The sequence below is a fragment of the Engraulis encrasicolus genome, chromosome 19 (assembly GCF_034702125.1).
Source record: "Engraulis encrasicolus isolate BLACKSEA-1 chromosome 19, IST_EnEncr_1.0, whole genome shotgun sequence".
Taxonomy (NCBI): domain Eukaryota; kingdom Metazoa; phylum Chordata; class Actinopteri; order Clupeiformes; family Engraulidae; genus Engraulis; species Engraulis encrasicolus.
In genome coordinates, this window is record NC_085875.1 from 7,182,814 (window position 1) to 7,197,813 (window position 15,000).

Below are 15,000 nucleotides of genomic sequence, written 5' to 3' on the forward strand. Positions count from 1 at the left end.
CTACCTCTACCCATCTACAACCCTCCCTCTCTCTCCCTCTCTCTCCCTTCCTCTCTCTCTCTCTCTCACTCCGTAATTACACAATAGTTTAGTGACTCCCAAAACACACAGCCGCACAGCCGCATAGCCACTCGCTCTGCCTCTCCACCTCCTCTGCTGCTGCTGCCGGTAATTAGCCCAGCTTAGCAAGCCCCTCATAACCAACTCATAAACACGTGTGTGTACATAATTACGCTCTTTTACCACAGAGCCACAAACATAAACAATACCACATACGCCAAACACACACACACACACACACACTGACACAAACACACTCTCACACAGACACACTCACATATTCACACACAGGCACTCTGCACACATACAGGCTTGCTCACAAACATGCACATGGGCAAACTACACACACACACACACACACACACACACACACACACACACACACACACACACACACACACACACACACACACACACACACACACACACACACACACGCGCGCGCGCGCGCAAACACATACCGGTACACACACATGCAAAGACACATAAACACACACAAGCACAGCGCTGTGGCGGCTGAGGCGAGCTGTCGCCTGGGTTGCCACGGGTGACTGGAGAACTGACTTCTAGGCTGGAAGGCAAACGAGCACATGACAGATTAGTGTGTGGGCCTCCTTCAGCCCTGAACCCTGCTGACCTCTCGGGCCGAAAAAGCCTTCCAACCAAACCCTATACCCCCTACCCCCACACGCACTGCCCCTTTCCCCCTAGAAAAAGCCTTCCAACCCAACTCGACCTACCCCCCTCCACACACGCACATTGCGCCTTTCCCCTCCGCAAAAAGCCTCCAAACCAAACTCTACTCTATCCTCCTACACCCCAATACCCCCCCCCAACACACTGCCCTTTTCCCCTCCCCCTTCCATCCCCCACCCACTGGCACGAAGCACACAAAACAACCTCGCTGAGGCCTAAATGAAACCAACCAACGCTCCATGGAACGGCCTGAGAATATTACCAAGCACAGCAAGGCCCGAGACATTCTGCCGTGCGGATCCACAGGAGCAGAGGCATCACAGGAGACCGGACAAGCAAGCAGAGGAGTGAGTTGAGGAGACTTCCACTTCCACAAAAACATACCTACGTGGAGGAAGAGGAGGAGGAGCTTCGGGACTGTGACATGAGGATGCCGAGAAACAGCAGCAGGATTATTAAAGCGGTTATGTCCAATATGGAGCAACTGAGAGATCTGACGACGGGGATGGCCTGTCTGCGCTACCTGCCTGACTGATGGGCCTGATGCATGTCTATCTGGACTCACTTTTATCCCCAACAAACGCATGTAATACATTTTATTTTTGCTGAATGGGGTCGTGGGTTGAGTGAGGAGATACATACAAAACGTGCAAATGTGTGCACATGCTGATGTGGGATTTGCACGAATAATACGTGCAAACGCTGCTGGGCTCCTCAATTTGCTTCTGCATTATGTTACTAATTCACTATACTCAACTTTAATCTACTCTACTGCTAGTCTTGGAGGTCGGTCTCCAGCCAAACAGGGGGGGGCCATGCCAGTGTGACCGGGGCAGCAGGAGCCGTGTGTGTATCAAACTACAAGCAGATGTGCCTCCACTGGCTTAATGGCAGTGCAGAGATGGAACAATACACACAGATTAGAGGCCAACACACACAGGGCTTGGACGGAGCAGGGCAAATGTTTAGTCTACTCACACAAGCGCGGTGTCTTCTGAGGCAGCCTGCGAGCTTGTTTACTGGGCCTTTGGTGGCAAACATCCGGGGGTGGAGGGAGGGAAAGCGTGGGGGGTATAGGTGTGGTGAGCCACACCTCATCACGCCCTCCATGATAGGGGCGTTTGTTTGTTTGTTTGTTTGTTTGTTTTGCTCATCACACACTTATTATTAACACATTTCTGCAGATTTATCCCAGGGGCGCAACTACAGGTTACTGGTGCGACGCTGTGATGTGCTCACCTCTCTATCTGTCTCTGTCTCTGTCTCTGTCTCTGTCTCTGTCTCTGTCTCTCTCTCTCCCTCTCTGACTCTCTCTCTCTCTCGCTCTCTCAGGTCTGTGGGCACTCTGAACTAGCACTGACATCCTGTTATCAAGGAGACTAATGCGTCAGCATCAGCGTCAAGTGCTGAAAGTGGCGAGCACCAGAACTGCATGTGGTTCACCTGACATCTCTTCCCTTCCTCGCTCGCTCGGCGTGTCTGAGCCGCCGCTAATGATGTTTGAGGTGAGAGCTGCTCATCAGCTCACGGACCATCATCTCCATTACCCCCCCTCTCCTCCCCTCTCCTCTCCTCTCCTCTCCTCTCCTCTCCTCTCCCCTCCTCTGCTCTGCTCTCCTCTCCTCTCCTCTCCTCTCCTCTCCTCTCCTCTCCTCTCCTCACGCACAACCACAGCCACCGCTAGCACCATTTCCAGTCCTCCATCTCCTCCGTCCTGGCCACTTACGCTTGGTTGCCTTCCCGCCTCGCCTCACCTAACCGCTAGGCTACTCTCTGCTAACCCTCACGTGCTGCTACATGAACATTAGCGCTTTCTCTGGCTAATGACACAGAAAAAAGCAAAGGGAGGGGGAGGGGGTGGGGGTGACGCTAGCACGACACGACCCATTTTCATTTAGACACTTGGCAAGGAGAGAGAACAGCATTTTAAAAATGTCACAGCTCTCACACCTCGGTAATGCCCTTTTTTGCCAGGCATGTAATGTCATAAATTGATTGGCGGAAAGCGTGATAGTGAAAGCTATGGCCTTTAATTGTTAGCCAGGGGCACTACGGACTCATAATGCTACCTCATCGTTTGTTCATAAGTAGTGCACATTAATGTGTTATAAGACTCTCTCTCTTTCTCCATATCTCTCTCTCTCTCTCTCTCTCTCTCTCTCTCTCTCTCTCTCTCTCTCTCTCTCTCTCTCTCTCTCTCTCTCTCTCTCTCTCTCTCTCTCTCTCTCCCTCGTTTCAAGGCCTCCTCCTCCTCAAAGAGCAAAAGTATTAAGGATATATCACTTCCTTTTAAACGAGCCCCAGGGAGCAATACACCTGGCTGGGGACTTTCACAACTTGGCCCCCCTCTCCCCAAGCAGCCCTGGTGCCTGGTCAGGAGGAGGCCTCGTGGCAAACCTGAGAGGTTTGATGTCTGGAGAGGAGAGAGAGAGAGAGAAAAAAAGAAAAAAAAGCTAAGGGCCTACCTTCCTTCAATGCTACCACCCACCCCTCTACTACCACCACCACCAACACAGCTACCTCTACTACCTCTCCTTCCTCCTCTCTCTATATCCCACTATCGTCGACCCTACTCTGCGTGCTTCTCAAACGCACCGTGCTGCTTCGTCTAACCCTGCTTGGGCCCTGGACCTCCACCACATCCTCCACCATCTCCTGCTCCACCTCAAAGGGGCCTATTTATTTGGCTTTGGCGTTTGAAGCCTTGCGTCAGTGAAAGGGCCCGGGCCGAGGGCCTGGAGAGGTATCTTTGTATCTGAGTGCTTCCTGTTTTCATTGCGGGGCCGACCCCGGCCTTGGCAGAGTGCGAGCACGGGGGCTACGGTGGGGTGGGGTGGGGTGGGGTGATGTGGGGTGGGGTGGGGGCCAGGGGGGCGCCAAGAGACTAATTGAGAGAACCAGGAGAACCAGGAGGTTTGTCTGCAGCAAATGATGAGGCAACCTTCAATACAACAGGCACGCACACACACACACACACACACACACACACACACACACACACACACACACACACACACACACACACACACACACACACACACACACACACAAACAGCAAAAGGCTGAGTGAGGAGTTCACACACTCTCCGACCTCCCCAACCAAACCCCGCGCCCCCCCCTCGCAACACCCCTAAAAAACCCTTATCACCCATCTGTCTCTGCTCATTCCATTCCATCCCCCCGTTTTTTTTACTCCCTTCTTCTCCACCGCCTCTACACCACCACCACTAGCCGCTCGCCATGGTCCGAGCAAAAGCGAAAGAAGGGGGGAGGAAAAATCCGCACAGCACGGCGCACGGCAAGTTTACCTTTCTGATAACATAAGCTCCCCGTGGTATAGCGAAAGCTTATAGCAACAGTCTGGGATTTCCCTTCCTCCTAATGGACCTGGAGCTCGTCCAGGAAATCCAGCAAACGTGTGGAGGGAGGGAGGAGGAGGAGGAGGAGGAGAACAGTGTCTCCAGTCCTCCAGTTGCCAGCCATTGGGTCAAAAAGGATCCGATCCCGGCTATGTCTAGCCAATTACTGGAGGAGCGTCGAGGCGGCGGTCTGGGTCAAGCGTCAGGCGAGGTGTATGGGAACCACCGCGACGGGGAGCACAAACAGGCAGCGATACCAAAGAGGGCTACATAATAACATGTAGCCACACGCACACTAGGCAGTGCTTTCTGTGTGTGCTGTTGGTTGGTCTCTGGTACCAATAGAGGAGGCAAGGTCTTCTTCTTGCCTCCCGCACTAATGAAACAATGAACTCATGAAGAAAGGCGCTCCGAGATTTCTCCCAGGAAAAGTGTGAGGTCAGGGCAAGTAGAGGAAAAAGGGGGCAAAGGAAAATAAAAGATGGGGGGGACGGGGTGCTGTGCACAGTTTTTTCTCTGCATTATACCCCAAAACCAAGAGCCAACAATTGCTACTGTTGGGACCCCGTGTTGTTGTTGGTTTTTTTTTTCGGTGTGCAAGGGAGCGAAGAGGAGGTGGTGAGGTGATGAGAGGAGGGTTAGGGAGCATAGAAGAGGAGGGTGAAGGGGGGGGGGTGTCTCTGGGAGGGGGGTACGGTGTCCTTTTGAGCCTTTCAGAATAGGTGACAATAGCTGGAGGTTGAGAACATATGTAGAGGAACCCCTGCTGTTCTGGAGAAGAGGGAGCTGTGTAGTGTGTAGTGTGTAGTGTGTAGTGTGTGGTGTGTGGTGTGTGGTGTGTGTAGTGTGTGTGTGTGTATAGTGTGTGTGTGTGTGTGTGTGTGCGGTGAACCGCTCCCTTTCAGTGCACCCTTTGCACAGAGACTAATGAATGAGACCAAGAGCGGAATGCCGCAATAGGGCCATTCAGGGGCCAAACGGCCAAAGCATTCGGGCCCTCCACCAACGCATCCTAACACAAAATACGATAGAAAATGCATTTGCTTCACAAATTGAAATAAAAGAGGGACGTGTGAGAGGAGAGCGAAGTGTGTTTCTGTGTATGTGTGTGTGTGTGCGTGCGCGTGTATGTGTGTGTGTGAATGTGTGTGTGTATGTGTGTGCGCGTGTGTGTGTGTGAAAAAGAGAGGCTGTATAGTAGTGGGGTACAAGTGAGTACTGGGGGGATAATTCAATTAGCCTTCTGTTTTTTTTTACTAGGCGAATCTATATAAAGGTGGGTGAAAAGGGAGGGATTATTGCTCGAACAAGCCCCACCATGGCCCTGCCGACAAAAGAGACAAATTAAGATTTAAGAAAACATCTAAAAGCAGGAGAGCCACTAGAGAACAAGGAAAGTGGGGATCTTGAAAGCTGTAATTCTATGAGTTTATATAAAAAAACAGGAATGAAAAGAGATAAAAATGCCCAGCTTCTCCTCTCTTGCTCAGTCTTTAGTTCTCTCTCTGCCTCTTATTTTCTCTCTCTCTCTCTCTCTCTCTCTCTCTCTCTCTCTCTCTCTCTCTCTCTCAGTGTCTTTCTCACTCTCACTCTCAATGCAATTTTAAAACAATTCAAAAGTGAGTGGGTGGGAAGGTGCAATGAGCGGTGAGGTGTTGAGGTGCTGAGGGCAGGGAAGGGGAGGAGAGGAGAGGAGAGGAGAGGAGAGGAGAGGAGAGGAGAGGAGAGGAGAGGAGAGGAGAGGAGAGGAGAGGAGAGGAGAGGGGAGGAGAGGAGAAGAGAGGAGAGGAGAGGAGAGGAGAGGAGAGGAGGGGAGGGGAGAGGAGGTCAGAGGAGAGGAAGGAAGGAGAGGAGAGGAGAAGAGGGGAGGGGAGGGGAGGGGAGGGGAGGGGAGGGAAGGGGAGGAGAGGAGAGGAGAGGAGAGGAGAGGAGAGGAGAGGAGAGGAGAGGAGAGGAGAGGAGAGGAGAGGAGAGGAGAGGAGACCAGACGAGAGGAACGGAACGGAACGGAACGGAGAGGAGGCTGTGTGTGGCTGTGTGGTATAGCGTGTTGTGGAGTAGAGTAGAGTAGAGCAGAGGAGGAGTGGAGTAGAGGAGTGGAGGAGAGAAGAGTAGAGTAGAGTAGAGCAGAGGAGGAGTGGAGGAGACTGCCGTGCTGCAGAGAGTGAGTGCTAAGAATGGGGCCCTACGGTGGGCATTCCTCCAGTCTCCAGGAAAGACGCCTAATGATCCCCCAATAAAGGGGAGAAATTTTCTACTTGGTATGAGCCAAGTAAATTAACCAGGAGGCGTGTGTGTGTGTGGGGGTTTCTCTGTGTGTGTTCAGGAGTGTGTGTGTGTGGGGTTTTCTCTCTGTGTGTTTAAGTGTACGTGCGTGTGTTCGTGTGTGCGTGCGTGCGTGCATGTGTGTGTGTGTGTAAAACAAAATAACCACCATGGTAGGTGGCTCTGTGGAGGCCTCTAAATTTGAGGGTTTTTTTTCTCTGCATGTTCCCTTTCTCCCACCTCTTTCTTTCTCTCACACACACTCACCACACACAAGCACAAGGCAGTGGTCTGCTCTCCCTCTCTCGCTATACTTATTTGTGCATCAATTTCCATTTTCTCCCCCCTCCTCTCTCTCTCACACACACCCTTGCCTCCCAAATGGAGCCTGTTTTGCAGGTTGTATGCGAACCTCTCGGCCAAGAAGGAGATACTGTACAGTACTGCAGCCGCTTGCAGAAGATGCTTGTTGGGTGTAGGTAGGATGCCAAGGCTACCTGGTCTTCCTACTGTATTAAGAGCATGGATCACTGGGAAGGCTTTACTAACCAGCCCTACCCCACCACTACTCTCTCCTCCCCTCTCTGAGTACTTTCAAGGGAATGGTGCCCAGTCAGGTCAGGACGGAATAGGCTCATTACAAACTGTTACATGGCACGGTAGGCTTTCTGCCATCTGGGGCTGTGTGTGTGTGTGTGTGTGTGTGTGTGTGTGTGTGTGTGTGTGTGTGTGTGTGTGTGTGTGTGTGTGTGTGTGTGTGTGTGTGTGTGTGTGTGTGTGTGTGTGTGTGTGTGTGTGTGTGTGTGTGTGTGTCTGGGAGTGGTTGTTGTGTGAGAGATAGAGATGAAGGAGATATCTTCCCTGCATGTGTGCTGCGCTGATGCAGCCTGTTTAACAGAGCTGGGTATTAAAATGTAATATAAGACAACAGCAACGACTCCAGAAAGGGAGCGCTGAATCTTTCCATTCATTGTTTCTGTGTCTACCTTTATATATTTAGCTTACTGCTCTGCGAGGCCTCACATTATGCCTTTTTATGACCACCCCTCCTTCTCTCATACACTTTCTTTGTCCTCAATGCATGCATCCCCCCCTTTTATTCCATATCGCTCTCTGTATTCTCATCTCTCCATCTCTGGTGTTTTAGTCTCTGCCTTGCTTTCTACTCCTGATCTCTGGTCTCCATAGCTAAGCTGTGTGTGTGTGTGTGTGTGTGTGTGTGTGTGTGTGTGTGTGTGTGTGTGTGTGTGTGTGTGTGTGTGTGTGTGTGTGTGTGTGTGTGTGTGTGTGTGCGCGCGCGCCCCAGCCCTAGCCCTAACCCATCTTAGCTCAGTCCAGCTCGGCCGGCCGGCCACCTCCTCGATTGCAACCTGACCCCCCATGTCCCGATCAATATACCCCTGGCTCGGGCCACTGAGAATGCCCCCGACATCAGAGAGGGCAATGGAACACGACCGACCCCATCCACCCCCCATCCCAGCCCAACCCCAACACTCCGACACTCCAACAACGACCCCCCAACTACTGCCCACCCTTTACTTTTGTACGGCATCCCCCCTAACACACACATACACACACGCTGACACAATGGACATGCACACACACACACACATTCATACACACACCCCTCCTACCCAGTTATGGCTGAGTGAGCGTAACACACACACACACACACACACAAACACACACACACACACACACACACACACACACACACACACACACACACACACACACACACACACACACACACACACACACACCCCGCTGCATGGCCCTCTCCTTTCTCTTTTCCTCTCCTCACTGACTCCTGACCCAATGACTAATCATAGGGACCCTCCCCTCTCGTATTCGTACATGCATACACACTCTCACACACACTACATGGTGTGAGCACACACGCGTGAGACATCATGCACACGGATGCATATATACACATACGGAGGAGGTGTGTGTGTGTGTGTGTGTGTGTGTGTGTGTGTGTGTGTGTGTGTGTGTGTGTGTGTGTGTGTGTGTGTGTGTGTGTGTGTGTGTGTGTGTGTGTGTGTGTGTGTGTGTGTGTGTGTCTGTGTCTGTTTCTGAGTCTGCGTCAGAGAGGGGGGAGAGACAGGAGAGGGAGGTGTTTTTTAACATCCAAAGCTCATCCCCCACTTCAACCCCCCACCCCTCCATCCCACCCCCGCACTTAGAGACACTGGATACGGGTTGATTCAGCACTGCCTAATGTGGCTTAATGTTTCCCCCTGTACATCCCCTTGTCTGCGGGCTTAGGTTTCTGGATGTACAGTTGTCAGACGTGATATGTTTTCCCTCCTCGAAGGGAGGAAAGGAACCAAACAGTATCGGAGCGGCGGCCAGGTCATTACACTACAGTACACCTCCTCCACCGCCTTCAGTGCCAGACAGGATATATTTTGATGCTCTTAGCTTTCAAATGTAAGCATTTGAGAAATGAAAAACTGAAAGAGCAGATAGCTTTTTTGTGGGGGTTATCAAGACAGCTTTTCAAGATCATGATCGTACAAACATAAAAAAGCCATTGAGAGTTTTCAAGATCATGATCATCCGCTGATAAAGGGTTGTTCCTGACTGGTGTATAAAAAGATAGTGCTATCAATTGTTCATGAGCTGCTGCGCTTTGAAGCGTGTTTAAAGCACCACGTTTTTGACTAGCGCTTTCAGCTCTTTGACTAAGTTCTGTAAGCCTTTTTTTATTATAAATACATTTTCTTTTTCATTATTTTCTAAAAAGTGAACCAAGTGATTAGAAAGCTACCACACAAAGCATGTGCAAATTCAAAGTCATGCCATATTGATGGTAGTTTCGCTATCATCTTAGCTTGATTATTTGGAAAAATGGCTGTCAGTGTCAAGATCTACACTTCTGGTTGGTTACAGTTGATCTGTAGCTTGGATAAAGTAAAAGGTTTTTTTTAACTGAAAAGGTGTTTTGTTCCTACTGAGTGTGTGTTAGATGTGGCTGTGTGGGTTCGTGTCAGACAAGACAGATAGACAGACACACAGAGACTAGAGCAGTGTTTCCCAACCTTTTTTGTCTCATGTACCCCCAAGCCTTTTCGTTGTACCATGACTCGTTGTACCAAACTCAGGTTTTACATTGCTTGTTTTCTATTCCAGTGTGACTATGATCCATGCATTTGTTAAAATTTCCATTTTCTAAGTACCCCCTGCAGTGTGCTCGCGTACCCCTAGTGGTACACGTACCCCTGGTTGGGAAACACTGATCTAGAGGACAAAAAATGAAGAGTTGGAGACTCACCGTGAGGTGCTGGAAGAGCCAGGCGCGCATGATGTTGGTGGCGACCTTGGGGAAGATGCCCCTCTTCTTCTGCCGCTTCTTGTCCTTGTCCGGGTCGTCATCGTCCCCTGTGCCGGGCGAGGCGACGCTGTTGTCTAGGCCGTCTCCTGGGCGAAACGAGGGGACTTTAGACGCAGGACACACATAAAACACACACACGTACACACACACACACACAGCACAAGAAAAGCTGCTACCCACACAACTGGAATCTTTCAAGCACCAAAACAAAAAATAAAAAATCAACAGAGCAAACACAACAAACACATTGTTGCAGCAGCACCAGCAGCTGGTATGCCTGGTGTACATTAGGACAATATTCTTCGGTTATTGGAGACAATGTACATGCACAAACAATATTAGCTCAGAAAGGCTTGGTTTGTGATTCTTCTGGCTTTTGGTTTTCTCATAGATGTGGAGGGGGGAAAACGAAAACGTGATACAAAAAACAACACGAAGTGGAGGACTGAGAGCGTTTTCAAGTGTCTTTCAAGTAGCTGGGTCTGGCTTATGCCATTAATTCAATTTGATTTGCCAGTTTGACGTAATGGAACAACTTCTTTTGTGAGACATGACCATGGCTGAGAGAAGGAGGGACGCAGAGGAGAGAGAGAGAGAGAGAGAGAGAGAGAGAGAGAGAGAGAGAGAAAGAGAGAGAGAGAGAGAGAGTGTGAAAGAGAGAGAAAGAGAACGAAACAGAGTGAGAAAGAGAGCTTGAGAGAGGCTCAACGAGTTCATAAGTACCCGAAAAAAAGTAAATAGACACAGCTATAGACAAACACACACGCCTTATAGAATACTGAGCTAACACAATTGAGTAGGGGTGTGTGGAATTACTGCGGGATATGAGTCGATTGAGTTAGTTCATTGTTGCACTCCAGTGCACATAATGGACACGAGTCAATCTACCTCACTCTTCCCAAAAACACACACACACACTCAAACACTCAAACACTCAAACACACACACACACACACACACACACACACACACACACACACACACACACACACACACACACACACACACACACACACACACACACACACACACACACACACACACACACACGCACACACACTGCACCAACAGTCCCCATAATCTTGTGCACCACCACAACCACTCCCCCACCACTACTGCTGCCCTCACCTTAAAAAAATCACCCTTTTTTGCCTTTTTTCCTGCACGGCCTGGCAGATTTGCATGACAGTTCAAGCGCTGCTTCCCCTGCATTAATGTCCACTGGCCTTTGATATCGGGGGAGGAAACGGACACGTATCAAGGCAAAGCTCGCCTCCTTTTCAAGCGCACAAAAGAGCCCCCCCACCAAAAGCCCTCCTCCTATCCGTATACGGCTCCCTGCTCCGTTCTCCCCATTCTCCCTTGCTCTCCTCTCCTGCTCTCCTCCTCTTCTCCTTCTCTACTCTCCGTCTCTACTCTCCTTCTCTCCTCTCCTGCTCGCCTGCTCGCCTCCTCTCCTCTCCTTCTCTCCTCTCCTTCTCTACTCTCCTTCTCCGTCCCATTAATTGTGCATTAGCAAAAATGATTTACTTTTAACAGTCATAGTTATTTTTTCTTGCCCCGGGGCAAAAATGCCTTGAAAGCCTTCCTTGAGGGCATCTAAATTATGTATCTGAAAAACTCCTCCACCCGAGCATGGCAGGGCCCCGACGTTTCTGGAAAATTCAGGCCCCTGCGTGTCTCCCTGTTTTTGGGGAGGCATCAATCACCCGCACCTATACGAGCCATAATCTCGCATAAATATTTGAACTAATAACATTAAAAGAAGAGGGGGTGGGGAGCGGAAAGGAGAAGGATCCGACTGGCGGCGTAATCAAATGCAGAATAAATGAAGAATACGTACAAGGACGGAACAAAGAGGAGAGGGGGGCTTGCCTAGCTTAGCCTTGCCTAGCCTCCCCCCCCCACACCTTCTTCTCCTCATCTCCTCTACTCTTCATGTCTCTTCTCTTCTTTCGCCCTCTTTCCACTTTTTTATTCCCTTGTTTTTCTCCCTCTCTCCCCCCATCCTCTCTCCTTGTTTCTCTCCCTTCTATTCACTTCTGTGTTTTTGCTTCCACATCATTAGTGCAGAGACACACAAGAAAGAAAACACAGAGAGAGATACAGAGAGAGAGAAAGAGATACAGAAAGGAAAGAGTGGCAAAAGAGTAAGAGAAAGAGACGGAGGGAAATGGAGAAGTACAGGCTTTCAGCTAGTTAGTTCAAGGAGCCAAGGCTCTCCCATGTCCTCTGTCTGAAGGACATGAGGGAATATGGGAATGAGACGAGAATGGGGGCTGAGGGCAGCAGGGACAGGAGACTGGGGCTGGGGCTGTCACTGGGACTGGAGCTGGGGCTGAGGCTGAGGCTGGGGCTGGGGCTGGAGCTGGGGCTGAAGGGGCTGGAACTGGAGCTGGAGCTGGGGCTGGGGCTGGGGCTGAGGCTGAGGCTGGGGCTGAGGCTGGAGCTGGGACTGGGGCTGGGGCTGGGGCTGGAGCTGGGACTGGGGCTGGGGCTGGGGCTGGGGCTGGGGCTGGGGCTGTCACTGGGACTGGAGCTGGGGCTGAGGCTGAGGCTGGGGCTGAGGCTAGCACAGTAAAAATGGAGTGTCAATTGAACACTTGGAGAGTACTCTGGAACCAAATACACTCAAAAAGATGTCAAACCAACTCTCTAAGTGTTGAATTAGCACTGTGTTTTACTGCGAGGGCAGGCACTGACCAGGGCTAGCGCTAGTGTGCTAGTGTGCGGAGTGGCTACGAGTGTTGTAATCGTAGACCAGTCCTTCATTAGCGGGCAAATGCCGTAAATCCCACGCTAAGTAAAAGCCCATGTTCAGGGGAAGCCTAAAACAATAAACTGGGCGCTGGGAGCGCGGGGTGGGCTCCTCCGTCTGACCGCGTCGGAGCTTCCTGAGAGAGAAACGCGACCCAGACGCTGCGCTAATTCTCCTGTTAGCTTCTCGACTTCAATAATAATATCACTGGAGGAGAAGGGGAGGAGGGGCTGAGTTTAGGCCTGTCCAGAGCCCGTGCTTATGTGTGTGTGTGTAAGTGGGTGTCTTATGAGGGTCAGTGGTGTTTTCTTTTATCCGTCAAGAGCGTTTGTGTGTGTGTGTGCGTGCGTGCGTGCGTTGGTGCGTGTGTGTGTTTGGAAAGGATAGGGCAGCGTGGCGTGCTATGGTGTTGTGGTGAGGGGAGGATGTTAAACACCAGTGTCGTTGTGTTGACATTGATGTTGTTGTGGTCTTCCCATAATCCTCCTCCCACTGTTCACCGCCCGTCCCCTCGGCCCCTGACCCCCCCCCCTCTTTTAGCCACCCCCTCCAGGGCGGCTGGTTCGCCACAGCAGTTGCCTGTTCCATCCTACGGAGCGGCAGCAGAGCGAGCGCCATCGCTGAGAAGCGGCCGGCGGTGGGTGGATGGGTGGGTGGTCAGGGCGGTGAGCGGTGTAGCGCAGTGGCTGAGTGGCCGTGGCCAAAAGGCTGGCAGATTAATTTTATTGACGTTTCCATTTTCACTGCAACGCGATAGCCTTCCCCCTGGCCAGGGCCCGGGCCCGGGCGACCCCGCGCGTATTTACAGACTGACCTGTCACTTCATTACCCCCATCCACTAACCCCCCCACCCCCTCCAGGCCAACATACCCCCACACACTCTAAAGCCCCCCCCATGTCCCCTCTCTCGCTCTTTCTGCCCAGGCCGGCTATCGGTCTCCCCAGCAGGGTGAAACCAGACCCCTGGGCCTCTCTCTGTCTCTCTCTGTCTCTATCTCTCTCTCGTTCGCTCTGCCTATGCCCCTAAGATACGTTTACAGTGCATGTGCACGCAGACGAACATAAACAATGGGAGCAAATCAGCGAGACGTGCATCTAATATGGGGAATATATGCATACATGCATGTGTACACTCAGTGAACTAAGTGCCCAAAATGTGTGTGTGTGTGCATGTGTGTGTGTGTGTGTGTGTGTGTGTGTGTGTGTGTGCGTGTGTGTGTCGGGGACAGACTGGCACACAGAGCTCGTGAAGGCTAGACCAAAGAAGTGGAAATAATCAAAAAAAATGATGGAGCTGGATCAAATGAGAGAGAGGGATAGAGATAGAAAAATAGAAAGAGAGAGAGAGAGAGAGCAAGAACGAAGGAGAGAGAAAGAGAGACTAAGACAAAGGCTCGACCACCACCCCCACCCACCCACAAAGAAAACAACAAAAAGAAGAAGAAAAGAACAAGACAGACAGAGAGAGAGAGAGGGAGAGAGAGAGATATGGAGAGATAGAGAGAAAAAAAAGACAGAGAGAGAGAGAGGGAGAGAGAGAGATATGGAGAGATAGAGAGAAAAAACAAGAAAGAGAGAGAGAGAGAGAGCGAAAATGAAAAACTTGCTGAAGCTCATTACATGTAAAGGAGTTGCTGGTGATTTACATCCTCCCCCTCTCTCTCCTTTCTTATGATCCAGGGAGGGAGCACAGCTCTGCCTGCCTGCCTGCCTGCCTGCCTGCCTGCCTTGCTGCCTGCCTTGCTGCCTGCCTGCCTGCCTGCGGGGCAAATTGTCCCAAGCGCTAATGGCTTCTGACTGTTCCCTGGCAACTCTGGCATTTTAACCTGTGTGAATGTGCACTCTGCCCAAGAAAAAAAAGAAGAAGAAGGGATGAGAGAGAGAGAGAGAGAGAGAGAGAGAGAGAGAGAGAGAGAGAGAGAGAGAGAGAGAGAGAGAGAGAGAGAGAGAGAGAGAGAGAGAGAGAGAGAGAGAGAGAATGAAAAGAAAGACCAGGAGGGAGAGAGACGAGGAGAGAAAGACGAAAGAGAAAGAGAAAGAAGGAAGGGAGAGAGGAAGGGAGAAGGAGATCAGGAAATGGAGAGAAAAGGAAGGAAGGGAGAAGACAGTGAGAAAGAGAGAGAGAGAGAGAAGGACTGAGGCGGGCAAGGAGAGAGGGGGGAGGCAGACGGAGAGAAGCAGAGGGAGGGAGGAAGGGAGGGGAGGATAAGGTGGAGAAAGGAGGGGGAGAAGAGTCCCATCATCTGGCCATGTGACACAGATGGGGGAAGGCTATTAGGAGGCAGGCGAAAGGCCTGAGGGAGGAGAGGTGCTGGAGTGTAGCCTCGGGCACTTTTGGAAAAAGCAGTGCCCTTGGAGGACGAAAAAAGAGACAGAGGAGAGGGGGAGAGAGAGAGAGAGAGAGGGAGGAAGAGAGAGAAGGAGTGGGAGAGAGACACCCCGCTTTCCTCCCACCATCACCCTCCCTCTCTCTCTCTCTCTCTCTCTCTCTCTCTCTCTCGCTCGCTCTGTCTCCTTCCTTC

General features: G+C 51.2%; 1 protein-coding gene across 8 annotated transcripts in view; it reads right to left on the reverse strand.

The window, feature by feature from the left end:
• Window positions 1-15,000, reverse strand: part of meis2a (Meis homeobox 2a) — a 148,606-nt gene that overhangs the window by 77,729 nt on the left and 55,877 nt on the right. For 4 of the 8 annotated variants that reach the window (XM_063183552.1, XM_063183550.1, XM_063183556.1 and 1 more), the window contains exon 8: window positions 9,661-9,806. In XM_063183552.1, coding sequence (XP_063039622.1) covers window positions 9,661-9,806 — 146 coding nt within the window. Of the gene's footprint in view, window positions 1-9,660; window positions 9,825-15,000 lie in introns of all 8 variants that reach the window. The other 4 variants (XM_063183549.1, XM_063183554.1, XM_063183553.1 and 1 more) reach the window with 2 other exon arrangements.